Source organism: Chiloscyllium plagiosum, unplaced genomic scaffold, assembly GCF_037043375.1.
Source record: "Chiloscyllium plagiosum isolate Xiang-an unplaced genomic scaffold, Cpla_swu_hap1 HiC_scaffold_1, whole genome shotgun sequence".
Taxonomy (NCBI): Eukaryota; Metazoa; Chordata; class Chondrichthyes; order Orectolobiformes; family Hemiscylliidae; genus Chiloscyllium; species Chiloscyllium plagiosum.
In genome coordinates, this window is record NW_028270139.1 from 30,696,368 (window position 1) to 30,721,600 (window position 25,233).

The 25,233-nt window shown below is 40.3% G+C and overlaps 1 protein-coding gene across 2 annotated transcripts in view; it reads left to right on the forward strand.

Annotated features, from left to right (window-relative positions):
- The window catches only part of LOC122553126 (ubiquitin carboxyl-terminal hydrolase 53-like), a 98,090-nt gene that overhangs the window by 46,283 nt on the left and 26,574 nt on the right, over positions 1–25,233 (forward strand). For both annotated transcript variants that reach the window (XM_043696686.2, XM_087985777.1), the window contains 3 exons: positions 1,818–1,967; positions 9,173–9,857; positions 15,134–15,201. In XM_043696686.2, the coding sequence (XP_043552621.2) occupies positions 1,818–1,967; positions 9,173–9,857; positions 15,134–15,201 (903 nt within the window). The remainder of the gene's footprint in view (positions 1–1,817; positions 1,968–9,172; positions 9,858–15,133; positions 15,202–25,233) is intronic.

The following is a 25,233-nucleotide window of genomic DNA, read 5'->3' on the forward strand; positions in this document are numbered from 1 at the left end:
ACAAGGTTATGTCCTTGGTTTTTTTCCAGAGATGTCTTAAAAGACACAGACTCCAAAAGAGTCTGGGCTTTGATAGGTTTTAGGGCCAGTTTGATTGTAGCTAACAGATACTGCCTCAGGCAAAAGGCTTTTAAGTTTTAAAAGAAACACCTTGTGCAATGAAAGAGGAGTGGCCAATTCTCCCAGCTCAGCTTTTCTCTGTTTGGTTTGGTCTTTGGCAGTCTGGCTATTCACTGCGAGCAGTCAGGCAGTTGATAAAAGCTGCTGGACCCAAAGAAGCAGGTCCTCTCTCTCTCTGCCATCTCTCCTGTAAGTCCTTGTGTTTGAATTTACCTTTTGTGCCAAGGGGTATTTATGGGATTGCAACTATTTGGAACAGCATCATTAAGTTGGGATGACCTGTTAGATTTTCGGCTGGGTAAGTTATTCAGTATTCTGTTCTCTTTTGTTTCATTTGGTAATCTTGTAAATAAACTGTTTTGTTTAAAACTAAGTGTTTGACCAACTGCATTCCCTCCTGGACTTTGTTAAACCTGCTTAAAGCAACTAGCAAAGGTAGGGTCTGGCTACTTAATATTTAGAGGGAATCGAGCTTGTCCGTAAGACTCTGCTCCCTCTCGTCTCATCCTGTTGCCTCATCCTGTCACCCCGCCCTCTCTCTTCCCCTCCCTCGACTTGCCCCCTTTTTTGCAGAATTGTTGATATGCCTGTACCAACTGGACTGCAGTGGTTCATGAAGACCGCTCGCCATCGCTGCCTTGAAGGCAACTAGGAATAGGCAATATATGCTGGTCTAGCTATCAGTCCCCAAACCCCATGAATGGATAAGGTGAAAGGGTGTCTTTGTTTTAGTGTACCACGTAAACCTGCACAAAGAAGTCTCGAATTGCAGTTATGCCAAGATTTTGTTGTTGATTGACCATGCTATCACAACTCTTTCTCTCTCTCCCCACCCCGCAGTATATTTGGTATAGAGTCCTGTATTCCATTATTTACATTTCCATGGTCACGTGAGCCTGAGCCCCAAGTCTCTCTGCTTTTCCATGTTAATCAGTCTTTCCAATTTAAACTATAATATTTTTATTAAAAATTACTACTTCAGATGATGGGAGTTTTGTCAAGTACTTGTTTGTGCAGCTACCATTTGTACCCCTTTGTGGCTTTCAGTTTTAGTACAATACCTTCACTTTCAGTAGTGTAGGCATAATTCCACTTTCTCTAGCCTCATGTCAAACTCATTGCTATATAATGGGAAGAGGATTTTGGTTGAGTTGAATGGAAAATGCTGTTCAGTTACCTCACCCTTGTTTGCCTGATTTCCTTGTATGCAAGTTTTATTTTGAGATTACTTTTGAAAAATTATCTTCAGTAAATTCATTTTTATTTGTAACAAAAAGTACATGACAATCCAGACACACCACTTTCAGAAGTAGGAAAGCAATCTGCATGTCATTTGTGGCATTAAAGTTATTTGGCATATCAAGTTAAAAATCACACAACACCAGGTTATAGTCCAACAGGTTTATTTGGAACCACTAGCTTTTAGAGCGCTGCTCCTTCATCAGGTGGTTGTGGAATGTAAGATTGTAAGACACAGAATTTATAAACTTTTGGTATAAATTCTGTCTTATAATCTTATACTCCACAATCACCTGATGAAGGAGCAGCGCTCAAAAAACTAGTGCTTCCAAATAAACCTGTTGGACTATAGCCTGGTGTTGTGTGATTTTTAACTTTGTACACCTCAGTCCAACACCGATGTCTCCAAATCATTTGGCATATCAGTACTGAACTAATGTACACTTGTGTTTTTACAGTTAAAGTATTTCCTGATGAAATTCCTTTTCGATTGCGAGATCGTTCAAAAGATCATACTCAAAAGCCGCACAATACAAGGAGTTCTTCACAACCCCAGAAAATAGAAAATGATAAGCTACCAAGAAGAGCGGACTACAGCAGACAGAAAGGTTCATGTCTTTGATCAGTTTTTACTATGGAAATCAGCGCTGATCCAGTAAATAATTTACTTCACCAGTGATATCCTGACATTGTTTCTAAGTTTTCTTGCTGTTGCCGAAGTTTAGGAAGAGAAATAAATTGTTTTCCTGCTGTCTTCTGATTCTGAGCTAGATCAGTACTTCTGCTCCTTTGGCTTTAATTGGAAGTCCAAATCTAAATTATTAATTTTGACTTGCCATTTCTTGTGCTCAAATGAAATATGGTGAAATGTTATTCTCATTATCATGAAGATAGTATTCAGGATAGTGAATGGTTGATTTGGACTTGTGGAGCATGGAAAGTTTGTATTTCTGTTGAATAATTACCCTTGTTTTGCAGTGCGTATCAGTATTTCCTAATTGTTTACCAATATATATTGGATGCTTCTTTATCAGCTTCATTTGTAATATATATATAAAATCGTCCCTCACATATTATTCATTGAAATGTTCATGGATCCCAAAAGTGTTTTTTTTTTTGCATATAAGCATAACACAAAATGATCGTCTGTCCTCCATACACATTTTAACACAACTTCATTTGCATGTTAATCCAGGCTATAAGTACCACTAGTTTTGACCTGCACTGTTGATTTATATGCCCAAAGTGATGTAACATTGAAAAATAATATTCCATTCAGATTGAGTATCTATTATTTCAAAGCTGTACTTGCCTTGGATTGTTACTTATGTCTTGCCTTATGTCATTAATTGCTCAATATTGAATCTAGACATGGCAACAGGGTAAAAAGGTAATTATTTGTGCTTAATTCCAAACAATGTTATGTATGTGTTGCGAAGTTTCAAACTGGCAATGTTTCAAATATAACAAAAAATGCCCGAGTATGGAATGAATTCCAAGAAGACATATCTGTGATTTAGGCTAATGCAGTTAGATAAGAACTTTATTTGAAACAAGAAGGAATGACATGTATGGAAGTTTCCAAAAATCTTCACAGTCGTGAAAAGTTATAATGATCCCTGCTAAAGTCAAGGGATCTCTAGATATGGGGGCAGGATGAGGTTCACCTTGTCTCTTGCCTTTTTGTATTATGATCCCAGCAGATGGTAATTAGAGCATGTCGGGTTCCAGGATGAAACCTTACTTGATAGATCATAAATGTAACTTTTGGTAACTGATCAATGTGGTTGCTAATCGCTGAAAATATTCATACTCGGCTGCCAAGGAACAAAAGAGCACACGTTTATTCTGATAAGATAAACAACAAACCAAGCAAAATGCAAGTTAATTTGAAACGGTAATGATATTAACGATAATAAAGGTTTAGCCTTTTACCCAGTAATATATTTTTAAAATACGCAATCCTCCCGGACTAATATCCCTTTTGTTTTTGATCTTTAATTTCTTATTTAACTGACTCTCTACAGTTTTCTTTCTTGAATTACTGAAGCTGTTTGAAAACCACTTTCCAATTTTGACAAAACCTCCCTTTAGTTCTGAGGACCTGGCATTCTGACAGCTAAGAAACCTATTAAACTTTAACAACCTGTATGTTCTACAAACCTAAAAAACTGCCTTGCTGCTAAAATTAAATTGTTCTTCTGAATTGAAAACTAGTCCTGTATTAGGGTTAAATCGAAACCTGATTCTTCTGAACCAAGCTCAAAGTAAATTGCCAGTGTTTCTATATTTATTTTTGTCATAAATGTATTTATGTAAAAGCTTCATTAATTAAAATTACAAGTATCAGGGTAGAAACGTGGAGTACATACTTCCTTGGTAAGATACTTGTGTTTCTTTCGAAATAACATTAGCCTTTTAAAAAGAAAAAGCTTTCACAGATCTGAATCCAAAGCCCTTCTATCGCTATTTAAAATATCCAAATTTGCAAATGGTAATTTTATCTTTATCACAGTATATATGAATAAATTCAGATTGTAATCATCTGAAGATATTTCTGAGAAGTAAGTTGTTCAATCTCCATCTTTAACTGGAAATGGTCAAGATAACGAGCAAATGAAGTTCATGAACAAGTATATAATGTGTCTGTATTTAATTATAAGTAGTCACAACCTATAGAAGTAATATAAGTTGAGAGATCAATTGAATAATACTTCACTATTGTGGTGATGAGTCCATCTGACTCATATACTTCACAGGAGTCCACTCTGTGGCCTTTGAAAATCTGGACCCCTGGTGGGCTCTGGCCATTCCATGATCGGTCAATAAACACACTCAATCGGTCTGGCTTTTAAGACTTCACTCTTTACTTTTCCTACAGCCAAGCACAGAGAGTCCAGAAACACAGAGGATATGCACTTCCATGTTCCTCAGAGGAGCTGGGCACATGGCTTAAAACAAAGATATATTTATACTTTTCTTAAAGTAGGGCACAGGCCATGCTTGCATAGTACGTTCTAAACAATTGCCAATCAATACACAATACTGCTTTATTTGACAGTTACTTGTTCCAATGATATTTCCTGGGAGCCAACTTTATTTTCCAACACTCAGACCATCCTTACCTCACTAACCGAGCTATTGCACCTGTATCTGAAGGTCATATAGGATGGCCAGTAATGTCTTATCTAGTACAGTTGTTTCTGTGCTTTAAAGGGAGCATTGTCTGTTAATCTGTATTGAAGAAGACTGTGGTTAGTCAATTATGCAGCTATGGCAGAATTAGCAGTTAGTAACTTAAAAGCCATTTTATGCAGCTTTAGCAGAATTGTCAATTTGCAGCTTAGAAGCCATTTTGTTGTGTTATTTGCATTGAGAAGCCATTTTATTGCCATCTAAGTTATTAAGAGCATTTGTTAAGTGGCTGTTCCTAACAACAACTAGTTACCTCAACCTGTATTCAGGTTTCAGATCCTCAGGCTGTAGATGTTTCTAGATCTGCAGACTGTCTGGTTGAACGCCAAATATACTCAATAATGGAATTTTTTTGATATCTGTTAAGGTTTAATTTATGGGGTCGACCGTTACATGGATATTTCTTATGCGGGGCTGAAGTTCATGCCTGTCAAAATTCATATCATATCATTAGCAGAAACCCATTGATCTCTAAGCAAATAAAGAATAAAAACATAATGATTAGCAGTAATTCTGAAAACCTGGAGCGGAATGGGATTGGACAGCCAGCATACTGACTCATAAATATTGATCTGTTATCTGTGACGAACTAGAGTTGACTTTTACATGAATGTATGGAAAATTCTAGATCTTTTGGTCAAAAATAGGGGGTCCACCTTTACATTGACTATTATTGGAATACATATGGTAATTATTGATAGATACTGATGGACATGCGTTTCTTATTCTCAAACACTCTGGTGTGGTTTATCTCTGGAGCGATTAGCAATTGGGTTAATAACAATGAAAATATTATTTAGTAGTATTTTAGATAGTTCTGTTTCATGCCATGTGCCATGTTATACAGCATCACCACAAAACAGTTTACTATCATTTTTAAAAATCCTGTGTTTGGAATCTGCGCTGTATAGAGTGTTTCCTTGGCTGAAATATTTGAGTTTCCATTTCAGAATGCAACAATTTGTACTTGGAAAAAATGGGAATCAGAAAAGGCTATTTAGTTCCTTGATTCTTTTGAACCATTCAACAAGATCACAGATGATGTGTGACTTGATCTTATGTACCCACTGTTGTCCTATTTGCATTTATACATTTGGTTAACAGATCTCTTTCAAACTTAGTTCTAAAGTTAGCAATTTATCTAGTATCAATTGTCACTTAGAGAAAAGAGTTTGAACTTTCTAATTGCGTACTGTCTTTCATCGTTTAGGATGCATAGGATGGGGAAGGAAACTGCAGAGGATGGGCACAATAGAATGTGGAGTTTATTCAAGGAGTAGCTACTGTGTGTCCTTGATGAGTATGTATCTGGCAGACAGGGAGGACGTCGAGCGCAGGAGCCGTAGTTTACTGAGGAAGTTGAATCTCTTGTCAAGAGGAAGAAGAAGACTGAAGTTAGGATGAGATGTGAAGGCTCACTTAGGGCGAATGAGAGTTAAAGGGTAGCCAGGAAAGACCTAAAGAGAGAACTAAGACGAGCGAGGAGGGGACATGAGAAGTTGTTTGCAGATAGGATCAGGGAAAGCCCTAAAGCTTTCTATAGGTATATGAGGGATAAAAGAATGACTAGAGTAAAATTAGGGTCAATCAAGGACAGTAGTGGGAAGTTGTGCATGAAGTCAGGAGATGGAGGAAGTGCTAAATGAATATTTTTCGTCAGTATTCACGCTGGAAAAAGACCATGTTGTCGAGCAGAATACTGAGAAGCAGACTACTAGACGAGATGGGATTGAGGTTCACAAAGAGGAGATGTTAGCAATTCTTAAAAGTGTAAAAATAGTTAAATCCTCTAGGCTGGATGGGATTTATCCCAGGACTCTCTGGGAAGCCAGGGAGGAGAATGCCGTGCCTTTGGCCTTGATCTTGATGTTATCACTGTCTACAGCAATAGTACCAGAAGACTGGAGGATAGCAAATGTACCCTTGTTCAAGAAGGAATAGAGACAACCCTGGCAATTATCGACCAGTGAGCCTTTGGTTGTGGGTAAAGTGTTGGAAACGGTAATACGAGGATTTATAATCATCTCGATCAGCATGGTTTGTGAAGGGTAGGTCATGCCTCTTTGAGAAGGTGACCAAACAGCTGGATGAGAGTAAAGCCATTGATTTGGTGTATATGGATTTCAGTAAGGTGTTTGATAAGGTTCCCCATGGTAGGCTACTGCACAAATTACAGAAGCATGGGATTAAGGGTCATTTAGTGGTTTGGATCAGAAATTGGCTAGCTGAAAAAAGAGAGGGTGGTGGTTGATGGGAAAATGTTCATCCTGGAGTTCACTAACTAGTGGTGTACAGCAAGGATCTGTTTTAGGCCCACTGCTGTTTCTTCATTTTTATAAATGACCTGGATGAGGATGGGTTAGTAAATTTGTGGACGGCACTAAGGTTGGTGCAGTTGTGAATAGTGTCGAAAGATGTAGTAGGTTACAGAGGGACATAGATAAGCAGCAGAGCTGGGCTGAGAGGTAGCAAATGAAGTTCAATGCAGCAAAGTGTGAGGTGATTCCCTTTGGAAGGAGTAACAGGAATGCAGAGTGCTGGGCGAATGGTAAGATTCTTGGTAGTGTCGATGAGCAGAGAGATCTGTGTCCATACATAGATCCCTGTTAAGAAGGCATACAGTGTGCTAGAGAGATCGAGTTTCGGAACCATGAAGTCATGCTGCAGCTATACAAAACTCTGGTGTGGCCGCTCTTAGAGTATTGCATGCATTTCTGGTCACCACATTATAGGAAGGATGTGGGAGCTTTGGAAAGGTTTCAGAGGAGATTTACTAGGATGTTGCCTGGTATGGAGGAAAAGTCTTATGAGGAAAGGTTGCAAGGCTTGAGGCTGTTTCGTTAGACGAAGGTTGAGGGGCGACTTAATTGAGACATATAAGATAATCGAGGGTTAGATCCAGTGGATAGTGAGAGCCTTTTAACTTGCTGAGATATTTGTATCATAGTCACAGGTGAGGTGCCAAAAGACTGGAGGCTGGCTAACATAGTACTATTATTTAAGAAGGATGGTAAGGACAAGCCAAGGAACTATAGACCTGTGATCCTGATATCAGTGGTGGACAAGTTGTTGGAGGAAATCCTGAGGAGCAGGATTTGCATGTATTTGGAAAAATATGGACTGATTAGGGATAGTCAACATGGCTTTGTGCATGGAAAATCAGGTCTCACGAACTTGATTGAGTTTTTTGAAAAAGTAAGAAAGAAGATTGAGGGCAGAGCGGTGGACATGATAGAGATGGACTTCAGTAAGGTGTTTGACAAGGTTCCCCATAGGAGACTGGTTAGCAAGGTTAGATCTCGTGAAATATAGGGAGAGCTAGCCATTTGGATACAGAACTGACTTGAAGGTGGAAGACTGGGTGGTAATGGAGAGTTATTTTTCAGACTGGAGGCCTGTGACCAGTGGAGTGCCACAAGGATCAGTACTGGGTCCACTACTTTTCGTCATTTATACAAGTGATTTGGATATGAACAAAGGAGATATAGTTAATAAGTTTGCAGATGACCCCAAAATTGGAGGTGTAGTCGACAGCAAAGAAGGTTACCTCAAATTACAATGGTATTTTGATCAGATGGGCCAATGGGCTAAGGAGTGGTAGATGGGGTTTAGTTTAGATAAATGCAAGGTGCTGCATTTTGAGAAAGCAAATCTTAGCAGGACTTACACACTTAATAATAAGGTCCTGGGCAGTATTGCTGAATAAAGAGACCTTATAGTGCAGGTTTGTTGCAGGTAGATAGGATAATGAAGAAGGTATTTGGTATGCTTTCTTTTATTGGTCAGAGCATTGAGGACAGGAGTTGGGAAGTCATGTTGCAGCTGTACCAGGACATCGGTTAGGCCACTTTTGGAATATTACATGCAATTCCAGTCTCCTTCCTATCAGGGTTCAGAAAAGACTTACAAGGATGTTGCCAGGGTTGGCGGATTTGTGGTATAGGGAGAGGCTGAACAGGCTGGGGTTGTTTTCCCTGGAGCATCAGAGGCCGAGGGGTGACCTTATAGGGTTTACAAAATCATGAGGGGCATGGACAGAGTAAATAGGCAAAGTCTTTTCCCTGGGGTGGGGGAGTTCAGAACTAGAGGGCACCGGTTTAGGATGAGAGGGGAAAGATATAAAAGGGACCTACGGGGCAATTGTTTTGTGCAGAGGGTATTGCGTGTATGGAATGAATTGCCAGAGGAAATGGTGGAGGCTGGTACAGTTGCAATATTTCAAAGGCATCTGGATGGGGAGATGAATAGGAAGGGTTTAGAGGGATTTGAACCAAGTGCTGGCAAATGGGACTAGATTAGTTTGGGATATCTGGTTGGCTTGGGCGAGTTGGACCAAAGGGTCTTTTTCAGTGTTGTACATCTCTGACTCTACATAATGACCAGCACCAGTAAAGTTAGGGATTTCAGAGTTTGGGGGGTGGAGGGGGTGAACTTCAGACATAAAGAACCAAGATGGAATGGCATGCAGTACGTAATATCACATTTTAAATATTGCTTGTAGCAATGTAATTTCACTGTTATGAAATCATGCATGTACAGTGCTGGTTTGTTCTTGTGCTAATTAATGCTATGTTTCTAATATCCAATATTTCTTACATTGTGATCGCAATATCTTCAGAGGATAGATCTCCTTCAAAATCTGGAACACCACCTCACGGAAATGGTCTGAAGCATTTCTGGGATCAACACGTACAGAGTGGTCACAGAAAAGGACCTTCAAGTGAAGGTAGAACTACTCCACAACCAAGAGCAACATCAAACAGATTATTTTATGCATCTGACAATAAAAACAAAAGCAGCAGCTTCAGTGACTATGATACTCATAGCACTCAAGATTCAAGGGACAAAGGCAATGGTAGGAATAGAAGTAAGGGTAAGGTTTGGAAACCATCACGGGAAACATTGAACGTGGACAGTATCTTTGAGGATGGTAACAAAAGACAAAGTAGTCCAAAGCACAAATCAAGCTCTTCTCACCAACCACTGCATAACAGAGGACTGAATGCTCATGATGTATTGAAAGAGAACAGAAGACACAAAGAACTAATGACTATATATGAAGATGAACTCAAACAAGGAGGTGGAAATTCTTTGGAGGCAGATGGAAAGTCAAATCTAGCAAAAGACAAAAGCGTTGTGACTGAAAGCTTAAAAGTCCATAATGCTAGTCATATTCAGAAAATTGAAGCTGTGTATGAAAGTAATGATCGACTTAGCAATAACTCTGCTAGTCACCATACTTTGACCATGGAAACACTCCATGGAAAGCACTTGAAGAATATTCAGGATTCATTTAGTAACAGGTAACTTTTTTTTGGCTTTAATTATCAGAGAGGCCTAGTGTTAGTTCTAATTCCTTAATGTACCAAAATGCAAGTGGTAAAATAGTGTTTATTTTTATTTTCAGTTCTTTTTAATCCATGTTATTTCCTAGTGTGCTAAGATCTCTAAATATTTGCAATATTTCAAAAAATTATTCAACTGTGCACATTTCCTATCAGTACACAACCTTTGTGTCAAATTTCATTTTTTATTAATTCCTATATCCAAATTTATAATCAGACATAATCATGCTATTGGTATAAATTTTGGTTCATGAGTAGGGTGTTTTGTGCCATTGGCAGCACAGTTGCAACCATTTTTTTTTTAAAACCCTTTGTCTCCCTGAGTTGTTGATTTTAGAGTAAATATTTTAGGCATTGTACCAGTGTTCCTTATTCATTTCTTTTATACAAATAATGATGAAATATCATGGAAAAGCTTGTGTTTCCAATTGCCCATTTAGTCTTGTCCTCCCCATTTTTTTCTCTCCACTTAATTTTGCCTCTGCTCTCAAGTTCCACCACCTCTACAGTTGATTCCCTGTCCTTTTGCCTTAGCCCTCTCTGCTGCCTTTTACCTGCCCTCAGCCACCAAACCAGCCATAAAGGGTCACTACATCCAGTTCTACACTCTCAACATCCACCTGACATTCATTTTTGTCACATAGGCTTTTCCCTTGGCTTTGCCATATAGTTATACTTGATCTTGCCTTCCTTATCCACTGACCTCACTGAACCACCTGCCTTCTAGCAGCCTGCATTCATGCTCCAACTTACTGACCCCTCTCTTCTCCCCGGCAGAAAATGAGGACTGCAGATGCTGGAGATTAGAGTCAAGAAGTGTGGTGCTGAAAAAGCACAGCCGGTCAGACAGCATCCGAGGAGCGGGAGAGTTGACGTTTTGAGCATAAGCTCCTCTTCAGGAGTGTTGGGGTTTGCCAGAGGGCTGAGAGATAAATGGGAGGGGGTGGGGCTAGCGGGTAGATAGCTGGGAATGCAATAGGTAGAATAAGGTGGGGGTGATGGTGATAGATTGGAGTGGAGGGTGGAGCAGACAAATGGGAAGGAAAATGGACAGGTAGGACAGTTCAAGAGGGCAGTGGTGAGTTGGAGGTTTGAATCTGGGATAAAGTGGGGGTAAGGGAGATCAGGAAACTGGTGAAATCGACATTGATCCTGTGTGGTTGGAGGGTCCCAAGGCGGAAGATGAGGTGTACTTCCTTCAGGCGTCGGGTGGCTAGAATTTGGTGGTGAAGGCAGCCCAGGACTTGCATGTCCTTTGGTGGAGTGGGAGGGGGAGTTGAAGTGTTCAGCCACAGGGCGGTGGGGTTAATTTGTGCACATGACCCAGAATCTCCAGCGCCAAATTCTGGCCACCCGACGCCTGGAGGAAGACAACTTCATCTTCCACCTTGGGGCCCTCCAGCCCCACTGGATCAATGCCGATTTCACCAGTTTCCTGATCTTCCCCGTAAACCCCCCCCCCCCCCCCCCCCCCCCGACACAACCTTATCCCAGATCCAACCCTCCAACCCAGTACCGCCCTCTTAAACTGTCCTACCTGTCCATCTTCCTTCCCACCTATCTGCTCCACCCTCCACTCTGACGTATCACCACCACCACCTCCCTCCCCCTCCAAGCCTTCATCACATTCCCAGCTACCTTCCACCGTTCCCCCCCCAGCCCTCCCATTTATCTCCTGAGCACCCTTGCCCCCCCCCCCACAATCCTGATGAAGAGTTTACACTCAAAACGTCGACTCTCCTGGTCCTCAGATGCTGCCTGATCAGCTGTGCTTTTTCAGCACCACACTTTTTGGCTCTCGCTTCTTCTTACCTCGTTTATATTCTCTATCCCGTTCAAACACTGCTTTCACTTGCTCTACCATCCTTAACTTTGAGCCTTGCCCGCTTCCTCCAAATTACTTTTACCCCTCCTATTAACTTCCAAATTCTGCCTTTCCCTTTTGACTTCTCGTGTTTCAGTTGTTCCTTAGTTGTTGTCTGATTATTCCTGACACTTTATCCCCTGCCTGACCTGAAGACTACACTTGGGTCTTAACTTCTCGTGATTATATGTAAGTTATTTTCCTTCACATCATTGCCAGAAACATTTCCAAATATAAATCTCCTTTAGTTATATCATTAATTATGTTCAATAGTTTGTGCACAAGTAATCCACCTTTTTGCATGGAATCAAAATGGACAACATGTAATTGTATTCATAATTCTTATATTGTATTCACTTTCTTCTTTTTTAACATCTTAGAGCTGCTTTGCATGCATTGCAAAGAAATTCTGTACATGCATACATACATTTCTGCTTCTTGAAATTTTTTTTATTATATTTTAAAACTGGAGAATGGATTATCTGGATTCAGAGCTGAAAATGTGTTGCTGGAAAAGCGCAGCAGGTCAGGCAGCATCCAAGGAACAGGAGAATCGACGTTTCGGGCATAAACCCTTCTTCAGGGCTTACTCCCGAAACGTCGATTCTCCTGTTCCTTGGATGCTGCCTGACCTGCGCTTTTCCAGCAACACATTTTCAGCTCTGATCTCCAGCATCTGCAATCCTCACTTTCTCCTATCTGGACTCAGTCACAGAAATGCAAAATATCTAATTAACCATGCCATTTCTGAAGCAATGAACTTCTGCTTACCAAAGTTTATAATCTCGCCATTGAGGCATACCTTCCTAATATCTGCTCCTCATGCTCCAGCAAGTCATTTCCTCAGTTCAAGCACAGTGTCCATCTGAAGAATGTTTAGGACACTTATCTGAATGTTTGATCCCTTAATCTGCCTTTGTTCTGCCTCAGTACATCACCACCTGCTTCTGACCTTGTTAGTCCATTTCTGATAAAACTGTAATGCGTATCTGTGTCATCTTCAGATTCTACTTCCTTCCCCCATCCTATCTCATTCATCACTCCATTCTTGCTGATGCCCAGTGCGCACAGATGTGCTGCTTACTATGTTTGTCACTGTGCCATCTCTGAAACCAAGCTCTAAGATACTACCAGCATCTTCAAGGTATTATGAGAGCACAAGTCTTATCCAAAGATGCATAAATTTTAGCATAAGTGCAACATCCCTATTGAAATCTAGAAACACTGACATAAGACCACCTGAAGTGAGAAAGCACCTGGAAAGGATCTATACTCCTCCAGTCTCTTTCTCTGTCAATACAACTTCTGTTTGTTGGCAGAGAGAGGAGTGTTGTATCTGAGCATTCCACCTTCCAGTTTTCCCAAACACCATGTGCCCCATAGGTGATGGAAACTGCAGTCATACTTTGGACTCTTGAGTCACCAGAGAACTTGACTTTTGTGTGGAAACACCTCATCCTTGACCATGAAAGACTGCCCAAGAAAGACTCGTGCATATGTTTAAATCTTTTCATGGTCTTGCCCTTTCCTAACCCTGTAATTTCTTTAAATTTACAATTCTCATCCAGAACTTTCTCCAACGCTGGTCTCCAGTGGCACTCCCTCCTATGTGTTTTCAACATTGGAAGCTTTGCCTTCAGCCAACTTGAGGCCTGTTATAGAATTGCTTTGCAAAATCCCTCACTTTGGGGCAATTCCTAAAACTCACTTTTTGATTGAACTGTTATTTGTCCATCCTAATATCTTCGCCTTTGACTCAATGTCCATTTCTGTTTCACTGTGTAGTGTAGCACATGGGTATTTCTTTCCATATTAAAGTCATTGTATAAGAGTAAGTAGTTATAATTGTTTAACATGTGTTTCTGTCCAATTTTCCTCTACACTGTAGCCTTAGTTCATTTGAAAACTATATTTGTTCTTGACTCACTGTGTAACTCCTGGGAAGCACAATAAGTCGAATATTTCGATTCTGCATGTAATTTCTATTAACGTGCTTATTTTTAAATTACTTTTATGACATTTCAGATGGCAGATGTCAAGGCACATTACACTACAGTTACATACTTTCATCAAGTTTCTGTAACACTGCCAGTAGTGAGAGGGTGTATTTACAGAATGATAGGTTTCAGTAGGCATTTTTTATTCATGGGATATGGCTGTCGTTGATTAGGTAGGCCAGCACATTGCCCAGAGGTTGGTTCAGAGTCAACCACATTCCTGTGGGTCTGGACTCGTATGTAGGCCAGACCATGTAATGATGGCAAAATTCTTCCTTGAAAGATATTAGTGATTCTACCTCCTACCCCATCTATCTCATTGATCACTCCATTCTTGCCGATGTTACTGTGTGCACACGACACTGGTGGGTTTTTTTCCACAACAATGAACAACTGTTTCTATGGTCATCATTCGTTTCTTAAATCCAGATTTTTTTTATATTGAGTTCAAACTCTAACATTTACCATGGCAGGATTCAAACCCAGGTTCCCAGAGCAACACTTGGGTCTTTGGATTCATATTCTAGCAATAATACCACTTGACTATCATCTTCTGTTACAAATCTTGGTTTATGATTTTAACATTTGAAATAGCCTTCTAACTCTGCTCTGTTTAAGGACTGCAATTAGTCTTGACTGCATGTGTCTGAGTGAGTATAATGTTGGAAGAAAACAACATTTATACAATTTTAAACCTAAATGTTCATATTGTTCTTCCATTATCAATTCCTTGGGTTAGTTTTTTTTTCTTAAACCAAGTTGGAGGTGAAATATTGCTGAATTTTGCAGTTAACATTGGACTCGCTTCCATTTGAAGGCAGATTGAGATTAAAACAATTTTAGTTGGAGTCTTACTCCCAACATAGAAAAATCTTGAGTCCTACCACACTGAAATATATTTAAATTCAGATTCAAATCTGTTTAAAATGTTGCTGCCTAGTCCCAGTATTCTTAAAACTTATTGTTTGATCAACAACCATAACAGCAAAAGGACTGATGTTTAGACTGATTGTTCTAAACAAAAAAAGTAGATATTTGTCATTGGGGTTTGTTATTCTGGACTTCATATCAGAAACTTTAATTGGGACACCAATACAATTAGAAACCAGAGAAACCACATATAGTATACAAATTACTCTACAGTGTAATTTTTTGAAACTTCTCTTTTTCAAATAAGAAATATATAGTGTGCTAAAAATAAATTGTATAGGTATTTAAGAATCTTTCTGTATATGGTTGAAATGCAAAAGGATTACGTAAATTCAAATTATTGTGTATAGTGTAGACTGGTGTTGAAGTTGAGGATTGCCTCAAATAATAAATTGGGTCCTTGGGAGTTTATATCTCATTTCTTTCAATATGATTTACTTCAGGTCCCAACAAGAATTACAAAAACCTGATGCAAGTCTCAATCATTCACACAGATTTCCACTTAATGAAGGTAAAGTTTGTCTTTTTTTGTTGCAGCCAAACTGTACGTTGCATAACTTTCAGTCATAACTTTGTGACTTATTTTATGACTTATTTTGTGAATTATAAGTAGGAGAATTTACAACTCCTGGACAATGTTCAAAACTGTTTGATATTTTGACATTCAAATTCCAAACAGAGGTTTGCAAAATTGCAACTGGGTGTGATCTTCAATGTTGATTTTAATTCATATGGAAATAGATATATAATATCTCTTTCATAATTCTGTCTATTAATTGTTGCAGTTATGTTGATTCTTGCCATATTTATCAACTTAGTTTGGATGTATTTAAACTTTTTATATTTGGCATATGCAATTATTGGTACTTAATTGTCTGGTGCCTCCAAAGAATAAAAAGAAACATTGTTTTGCATGAATTAAAAAAAACCCTTATTGAAACTTTTAGATTCTTCTTTCAGTCACTGAAGAAATGGCAGTTGTTTTTGAATTTGTATCTTACGCTTATTTTGTTGGACATTGTGTGAATAGCTTTTTGGGATAATAGAGTCATAACATTTTGAGCGCAAAAGATTTTAAGGCTATTTATTCCTATGCCTTTGAAATATTTGCTTTAACTTTACTACTTTTCACTCTTTAGGTCTTTTTTCTTTATAGCAATTTATCTCATGTCCTTTCAAGCATTTGGATTGACTGTGTCAGTAGCCAACTTATGCCGTTGTGTTTCTGTGTTTCTTTGGGTGGAGATGCAATTGTAACCCCTCCCTGCATGCTTATTATTAAACTTATGAACAATTATTGGAAATAATAATTCCTAATAATGGACACTTTATTTTCCCTTTCTTTATCCACCTATGTGCAGTGTTTGCACTCCAGTTTATCAACTCTTTTATAAGTATATCTTTATCCCTGGTATCATCCTAGTAAATTTAAACCCTCTTTCTGATTATAAGGTATGCAATCCCTCATTATTTTTACATTGTATGTTAAAACTAACATCCCATATCTGGAACCAACCATGTTAGGCTGAGTGTTGTGTAATGCGACAGGATTAATGAATCACCTAAGAGTAAAGGCATCTCAGTTAGCAGCCACAATGTGATTGAATTTTACATCTAGGTTGAAAGGAAGAAGAGTATGCCTAAGACTCTTATTTTTAATTTCAATAAGAACCACTGTGGGACTGAAAGCTCAGCGAGCTGAAGTGAACTGGGATAACTAGGCTAAGGGATATTTCAACAAGGAAACAGTTCAGACATTTAAGGTTGATACTTCAGAATGATTGAAATAAGAATATCCCTTAGGTGAAGAAAAAATTCTGAGGGGTGGGTACTCCATCCATGGTTAACTGAAAAGATTGACAAAACATTAAACTTGCGCAAAGGTGAGTTGCAAGTTGGATGATTAGTCAAAATATAAAGAATGGCAGGGAATGTCTAAAAGGCAGAGAAAATTAGATTGAGAGGAAGGTATCCAGAAATGTAAAAAATGATGGCAATACTACACGGTATTCAAAAAGGAAAATACTAGGTAAAGTTAATGCTAATCTTGTAGAAAATGAGAATAGGGAGTTAATGGTAGTTAATGAAGAAATTGATGAAATTGCCAAGTATTTTGGTTTCTGTTTTCAATATAAAGAATACAAAAAGCATTCCAACGATGGCTGTAAATCACAACTTGAAATTGAGAAAAGCACTTGGTCAAATTGCAATCATTGGGGAAGCTGTACTGAACAAACTGGAGTTGCGGGCTAACATGTCTCTGAGTCCTGATGGACTTTATCCTGGGGACTTTAAAGCAGTGGCTAATAGATGTGTGGCTATTAATCCTCTAAAACGTGCTTGATCCCTGGAAAGTGTGCAACAGACTAGAAAGTAGTAAGTCGAAATCCACAATTCAAGGAGGGAAAATGCAAAAAACAAACTTTTTAGACCAGTTGGCTTGACATCTCTTGTGGGGAATATGTTAGAAATGGTCATTAATGAGGAAATAGCTGCACATTTAGAAATAGTCAAGATAATCGGGAAGAGTCATAGAGATGTACAGCATGGAAACAGACCCTTTGGACCATGCCGACCAGATATCCCAACCCAATCTAATCCCACCTGCCAGCACCCGGCCCATATCCCTCCAAACCCTTCCTATTCATTTACCCATCCAAATGCCTCTTAAATGTTGCAATTGTACCAGCCTCCACCACTTCCTCTGGCAGCTCATTCCATACCCGTACCACCCTCTGTGTGAAAAAGTTTCCCCAAAGGTCTCTTTTATATCTTTTCCCCTCTCACCCTCAACCTATGCCCTATAGTTCTGGATTCCCCAACCCCAGGGAAAAGACTTTGCCTATTTACCTTATCCATGCCCCTCATAATTTTGTAAACCTCTAAGGTCACCCCTCAGCCTCCAACACTCCAGGGAAAACAGCCCCAGCCTATTCAGCCTCTTCCTACTGCTCAAAACCTCCAACCCTGGCAACATCCTTGTAAATCTTTTCTGAACCCTTTCAAGTTTCGCAACAACTATCCGATAGGAAGGAGACCAGAATTGCGCACAATACTCTATAACAGTGGCCTAACCAATGTCCTGTACAGCCGCAACATGACCTCCCAACTCTGTACTCCATATTCTGACCAATAAAAGAAAGCATACCAAACGCCGCCTTCACTATCCTATCCACTTGCGACTCCAATTTCAAGGAGCTATGAACCTGCACTCCAAGGTCTCTTTGTTCAGCAACACTCCCTAGGACCTTACCATTAAGTGCATAAGTCCTGCTAAGATTTGCTTTCCCAAAATGCAGCACCTCACATTTATCTGAATTAAACTCCATCTGCCACTTCTCAGTCCATTGACCCATCTGGTCAAGATCCTGTTGTAATCTGAGGTAACCCTCTTCGCAGTCCACTACACCTCCAATTTTGGTGTCATCTGCAAACTTGCTAACTGTATCTCTTATGCTCGCATCCAAATCATTTACATAAATTACAAAAAGTAGAGGACCCAGCATCCATCCTTGTGGCACTCCACTGGTCACCGGCCTCCAGTCTGGAAAAAAAAACACCACCACCTTCCTCTGTCTTCTACTTTCAGCCAGTCCTGTATCCAGATGGCTAGTTCTCCATGTATTCCGTGAGATCTAATCTTTCTAATCAGCCTCCCATGGGGAACCTTGTCAAACGCCTTACTGAAGTCCATATAGATCACATCTACCACTATACTTTCATCAGTCCTCTTTGTTATTTCTTCAAAAAACTAAATCAAGTTTGAGAGACATGATTTCCCATGCACAAAGCCATGTTGACTATCCTTAATCAGTCCTTGCCTTTCCAAATACATGTGCATCCTGTCCCTCAGGATTCCCTCCAACAACTTGCCCACCACTGAGGTCAGGCTCACTGTTCTATATTTCCCTGGCTTTTCCTTACCACCCTTCTTAAACAGTGGCACCATGTTTGCCAACCTCCAGTCTTGCGCACTTCATCTGTGACTATCAATGATACAAATATCTCAGCAAGAGGCCCAGCAATCACTTCTGTAGCTTCCCACAGAGTTCTCGGGTACACCTAATCAGGTCCTGGGGATTTATCCATCTTTACCATTTCAAGTCATCCACCACTTCCTCTTCTGTAATCTGGACATTTTGCAAGGTGTCACCATCTATTTCCCTACAGTCTATAACTTCCATATCCTTTTCGACAGTAAATACTGATGCAAAATATTCATTTAATATCTCCCCCATTTTCTGCGGCTCCACACAATGGCCGCCTTGCTGATCTTTGTGGGGCTCTATTCTCTCCCTAGTTACCCTTTTGTCCTTAATGTATTTGTAAAAGCCCTTTGGATTCTCCTAATTCTATTTGCCAAAGCCATCTCATGTCCCCTTTTTGCCCTCCTGATTTCCCTCTAAAGTATACTCCTACTTCCTTTGTACTCTTCTAAGGATTCATTCGATCTGTCCTGTCTATACCTCACATATGCTTCCTTCTTTTTCTTAACTAAACCCTCAATTTCTTTAGTCATCCAGCATTCCCTCTACCTACTAGCCTTTCCTTTCACCCTGACAAGAATATACTTTCTCTTGATTCTCGTTATCTAATTTCTGAAGGCTTCCCATTTTCCAGCCATCCCTTTACCTCCGAACATCTGCCCTTGATCAGCTTTTGAAAGTTCTTGCCTAATACCGTCAAAATTGACCTTTCTCCAATTTAGAACTTCAACTTTTAGATCTAGTCTATTCTTTTCCATCACTATTTTAAATCTAATAGAATTATGATCGCTGGCTCCAAAATGCTCCCCCACTGACACCTCAGTCACCTGCCCTGCCTTACTTCCCAAGAGTAGGTCAAGTTTTGCACCTTCTCTCGTAGATACATCCACATACTGAATCAGGAAATTTTCTTGTACGCACTTAACAAATTTCTCTCCATCTAAATCTTTATCACAATGGCAGTCCCAGTCTGTTTGGAAAGTTTAAATCCCCTACCATAACCACCCTATTATTCTTACAGGCAGCTGAGATCTCCTTTCAAGTTTGTTTCTCAATTTCCCTCCGACCATTAGGGGGCCTAAATACAATCCCAATAAGGTGATCATCCCTTTCTCATTTCTCAGTTCCACCCAAATAACTTTCCTGGATGAATTTCCGGGAATATCCTCCCTCAGCATAGCTGTAATGCTATCCCTTATCAAAAATGCCACTTCCCTATCTCTCTTGCCTCCCTTTCTATCCTTCCAGTAGCATTTTTATCCTGGAACATTAAGCTGCCAGTCCTGCCCATCCCTGAGCCATGTTTCTGTAATTGCTATGGTATCCCAGTCCCATGTTCCTAACCATGCCCTGAGTTCATCTGCCTTCCCTGTTAGGCCCCTTGCATTGAAATAAATGCAGTTTAATTTATTAGTCCAATCTTGTCCCTGCCTGCCCTGACTGTTTGACTCGCTTCTGTTCTCAACTGTACCAGTCTCAGATTGATCTTTCCTCACTGTCTCCCTGGGCCCCCCCCATCTTACAAGTTTAAATCCTCCCAAGCAGCTCTAGCAAATTTCCCTGCCAGTATATTAGTTCCCTTCCAATTTAGGTGCAATCTGTTCTTCTTGTGCAGGTCAATTCTACTCCAAAAGAGATTGCAGTGATCCAAAAATATGAAAAATGTGAATCCTTCTCCCAAACACCAGATCCTCAGCCGTGCATTCATCTGCTCTATCCTCCTGTACCTGCCCTCACTAGCTCCTAGCCCTGGGAGTAATCCAGATATTACTACTTTCGAGGACCTCCTCTTTAAATTCCTGCCTAACTCTTTGTAATCTCCTTTTCAGAATCTCAACCTTTTCCCTTCCTATATCGTTGGTTCCAATATGGATAATGACCTCTTGCTGGCCCCTCTCCCCCTTGAGAACATTCTGCATCCTCTCTGAGACATCTTTGATCCTGGCACGAGAGAAGCAACACACCATTCTGCTTTTTCGCTCCTGGCCACAGAAACATCTTTCTGTACCTTGGACTTCTGAATCCCCTCACACAATTGATCTCTTGGAAACCGACATACCCCTCGTTGCATTAGGGCCAGTCTCAAAACCAGAAAAGTGGCTGTTCGTGCTACGTTCCCCTGAGAATCAATCACCCCCTACATTTTCCAAAACCACATACCTGTTTGAAATAGGTATATCCACAAAAGACTCCTGCACTAGGTGCCTACCTCTTTTACCTTTCCTCAAGTTAACACATCTATGTGACTGTATCTGAGACTTTTCCCCTCTTCTTATAACTGCAATCCATCACAAACTGTTGCTGTTGCAAATTCCTCATTGCTTCTAACTGTATCTCCAACCGATCTATTTGATCTGATAAGATTCACATCCAACAACATTTTTTTTTTTAGATTAGATCACTTACAGTAGTGGAAACAGGCCCTTCAGCCCAACAAGTCCACACCGCTCCGCCGAAGCGCAACCCACCCATACCCCTACATTTACCCATTACCTAACACTACGGGCAATTTAGCATGGCCAATTCACCTGACCTGCACATCTTTGGACTGTGGGAGGAAACCGGAGCACCCGGAGGAAACCCACACAGACACGGGGAGAACGTACAAACTCCACACAGTCAGTCGCCTGAGGCGGGAATTGAACCCGGGTCTCTGGTGCTGTGAGGCAGCAGTGCTAACCACTGTGCCACCGTGCAGATTTAATCTGCAGTAACCCTTAAACTTACTTTAAACTCCCACATCTGACAAGGAGTACATATCACTATACTAAAGGCCATTTTTGCTCCTTCACAATCTACAGACCCAGAAAATAACACTGTCTTATTCCTCTGCAAAACACTGCCCCAGGTTAAATTAAGAGTTATGGCTTATATTTTAAGGTTAATCAAGAGGCATATCTCCAAAAACATATAAATAGAAAAAATCCACTCTACTCACTACTGCAGCCTTTCTGTTGGACACACTTAAACGATTAACTTATCTGATTCTGTGCTGAGAACTTCGCCCAGACAGGTTCCTCCACAATTTGTGGTGAATTTCACTATTTGTTAATTTTCCCACGCGCTCTCCGATGTCCAGCTATACATGAATCCAAAACAGCAAAGGGTTCTCTCTCGCTGTTGTTTTGACATTTATTTCTAAAGTTCCAAAACAATGCAATAGCATATGAAACAGTCATTGCTGCTCCTGGAATTCGAGGAAATCACCTCCAGCACCTAAAATACCTCAAAAAAGGAGCAGCTGTTACAACCAGAATTTTTTTCCATCCTCCATCCTGGAATAGCATGTATTATGAAAGGCAATCTTATTTAACCAATTATTGGAGTTCATTGAAGGAGTATTATGCCTGGATGAAGGGGAGCCTATAGATATAATTTATTTTGATTTCCAGAAGGCATTTGACAAGGTGCCACATAAAATTTTATTACGCAAAGTGTGAACTCCTATTACCCTGTTTAATAATTGGTGGTTGATTGAAAGAAAACAGACAATATGCATAAATGGATTTTTGTCTGATTGGTATGATATGGCAAGTGGAACCCCACACGTGTCTCTACTGGGGCCTCCACTTTTTTTTCAATGTATCCCAATAATGTAGATGTGGTGAGCAAAATCAGAAAGTATGTTGTGAAAAGGACATGAGTTTGTAGATAAATATAAATAAGTGAAATGAGTGGTGAAACCATGTGTTGGTCTCCTTATTTAAGGAAGAATGTAAATACCTTAAAGGGAGTTCAGATTGATCTGATAAGATTCACATCCAACAAGATTTTTTTTAGATTAGATTACTTACAGTGTGGAAACAGGCCCTTCAGCCCAACAAGTCCACACCGCCCCGCCGAAGCGCAACCCACCCATACCCCTACATTTACCCCTTACCTAATACTACGGGCAATTTAGCATGGCCAATTCACCTGACCTGCACATCTTTGGACTGTGGGAGGAAACCGGAGCACCCGGAGGAAACCCACACAGACACGGGGAGAACGTACAAACTCCACACAGTCAGTCGCCTGAGGCGGGAATTCAAATTAAATTAATGGGTTGGTTTATGAGGATAGGTTGGCCAAGCTGGGCTTGTTTTTACTGAAGTTTGAAGGTTGACTTTATTGAAGTATAGAAGATCCCAAACAGTCAATACAAGGTGGATGTGGAAAGGATATTTCCTCCTGTGGGTGAGTTCAGAACTAGGTGACATCCTTTTAGGGTTGAAAAATATGGTGCTGGAAAAACACAGCAGGCCAGGCAGCATCCGAGGAGCAGGAGAATCGACGTTTCGGGCATAAGCCCTTCTTCAGGACATCCTTTTAGGGCAGAGGTATGGGGAATTTCTTTACTTCGGAGGATTTTAGCACTTTGGAACTCTGCCTCGGAAGGCAGTGAAGGTGGGATTATTGAATGTTTTTAAGGTAGTGGTAGTTGGGTTCTTATGAGGCAGGAGAATCGAAGACTATTGGGGCGAGATGGGAATGTGGAAATTGAAACAAATAGATTAGCCATTATCTTATTGGATGATGGAGCAAACTCGAGGGGTCAAATGACCTATCTGTAAGTTCATATTTCTAAGGTATGTATTTTTTCCTCTTTATCCATATAACCCATGGACACCCATCAGGATTGATTTATCCAATCTTTTCTGTGAGATCTATTTCTACTACATATTACTAAATGATACCAAAAGAAACACTAAGAGTCATAGTCACATACCATGGAAAGAGACACTTGGGTCCAATTCATCTGCACAAATGGGATATCTCATTTGGCCTATCTGGCCTAGTCTCATTTGGCCCATATCCCTCTTAAACCCTTCGATTCATTTTATGACTAATGGACCTTGGACGCCAAGTTTATAGTTTAAACAAAATATCAGTGGGCGGCACGGTAGCACAGTGGTTAGCACTGCTGCTTCACAGCGCCAGAGACCCGGGTTCAATTCCTGCCTCAGGCGAGTCTCTGTGTGGAGTTTGCACATTCTCCCCGTGTCTGCGTGGGTTTCCTCCGGGTGGTCCGGTTTCCTCCCACAATCCAAAAATGTGCAGGTTAGGTGAATTGGCCACGCTAAATTGCCCGTAGTGTTAGGTGAAGGGATAAATGTAGGAGAATGGGTCTGGGTTGGTTACGCTTCGGCGGGTCGGTGTGGACTTGTTGGGCCGAAGGGCCTGTTTCCACACTGTAAGTAATCTAATCTAATCTAATCTAATCTTCCTTGAATTCCAAAGTCACCAAGAAATACAAACAGTTTCCACAAACCTCTGGAGACATTTGTCTATTCCTTACAGACTGGGATTTTGTTCTCGGAGCATTCGATAAGTTAATAACTGGAGAATAACTAGACAGAGCAAAAACCAAAGTGCAGCTTCCCAGTCATAACCATACGGCGTAGCAACAGGCCCTTCAGTCTAACCAGTCCATAATTCCAAACTAAACTAGTTCCACTTGCCTGCACTTGGCCCATATCCCTCCAAAGATTTCTTCATCACCTGCTTACCCAAGTGTCTTTTAAACATAGTAAATGTATCCACATACACCACTTCCTCTGGCAGTTCATTCCATGTATGAACCACACTCTGTCTGAAAAGGTAGTCTCTCAGATCCTTTTTAAGTCTTTCTCTTCTCACCTAAAACATATGCTCCCAGTCTTGAAATCCCTAACCCTTGGAAAAAAACCCCTGCCATTCACCTTATCTATACCCCTCATGACCTTATAAACCATTTACTTTCCAGTGGAAAGTGTCCCAGCCTATGTAACTCTCCTTATAACTCAAACACTCCATTCCTGACAACATCCTGATAAATCTTTTCTGAGCCCTTTTTAGCTTAATAATATCCCTCCTGATAGCAAGGTGACCAGAACTGGACACAGTCCTCCAGAAGTGGCCTCACCAATGTCCTGCACCACCTCAGTATAACATCTAAACTTCTATACTCAAAAGGTCTGGGGATTGAAGGCAAGCATGCGAAATGCCACTTTAAGCATCCAGTCCTCATGTGACACAAACCTCAGAATTATGTAAGTGAACCCCTAGCTGTCTTTTGTTCTACAGCCCAACCAAAGGCCCTAATTTTAATTGTCTAAGTCCTGCCCTTGTTTGTTTTACCCAAATGTAATATCTCGCATTTATTCAAATTAAATTCCATCTGCTACTCTTTAGCCCATTGACCCATTTTATCAAGATCATAATCTTAACTATCCTGTTTTGCTGTCCACTCGACGGCTGATTTTGGTGTCGTTCGCAAACTTACTAACCATTCATTACATACCCTCATCTAAATTATTTCGTCATAGAGTTTTCAAAATGTACAGCACGGAAACAGGCCCTTCAGTCCAACATGTCCATGCCAGATATCCTAAATGAATCTAGTCCCATTTGCCAGCACTTAGTCCATATCTCTCTAAATCCTTCCTATTCATATACCCATCAAGATGCCTTTTAAATGTTGTAATTATGCCACTTCCACTTTCTCTGGCAGCTCGTTCGATACATGCCCCACCCTTTGCATGAAAAGTTGTCCCTTATGTACCTTCTAAATCTTTCCCTTCTCAAGGTAAAAGACC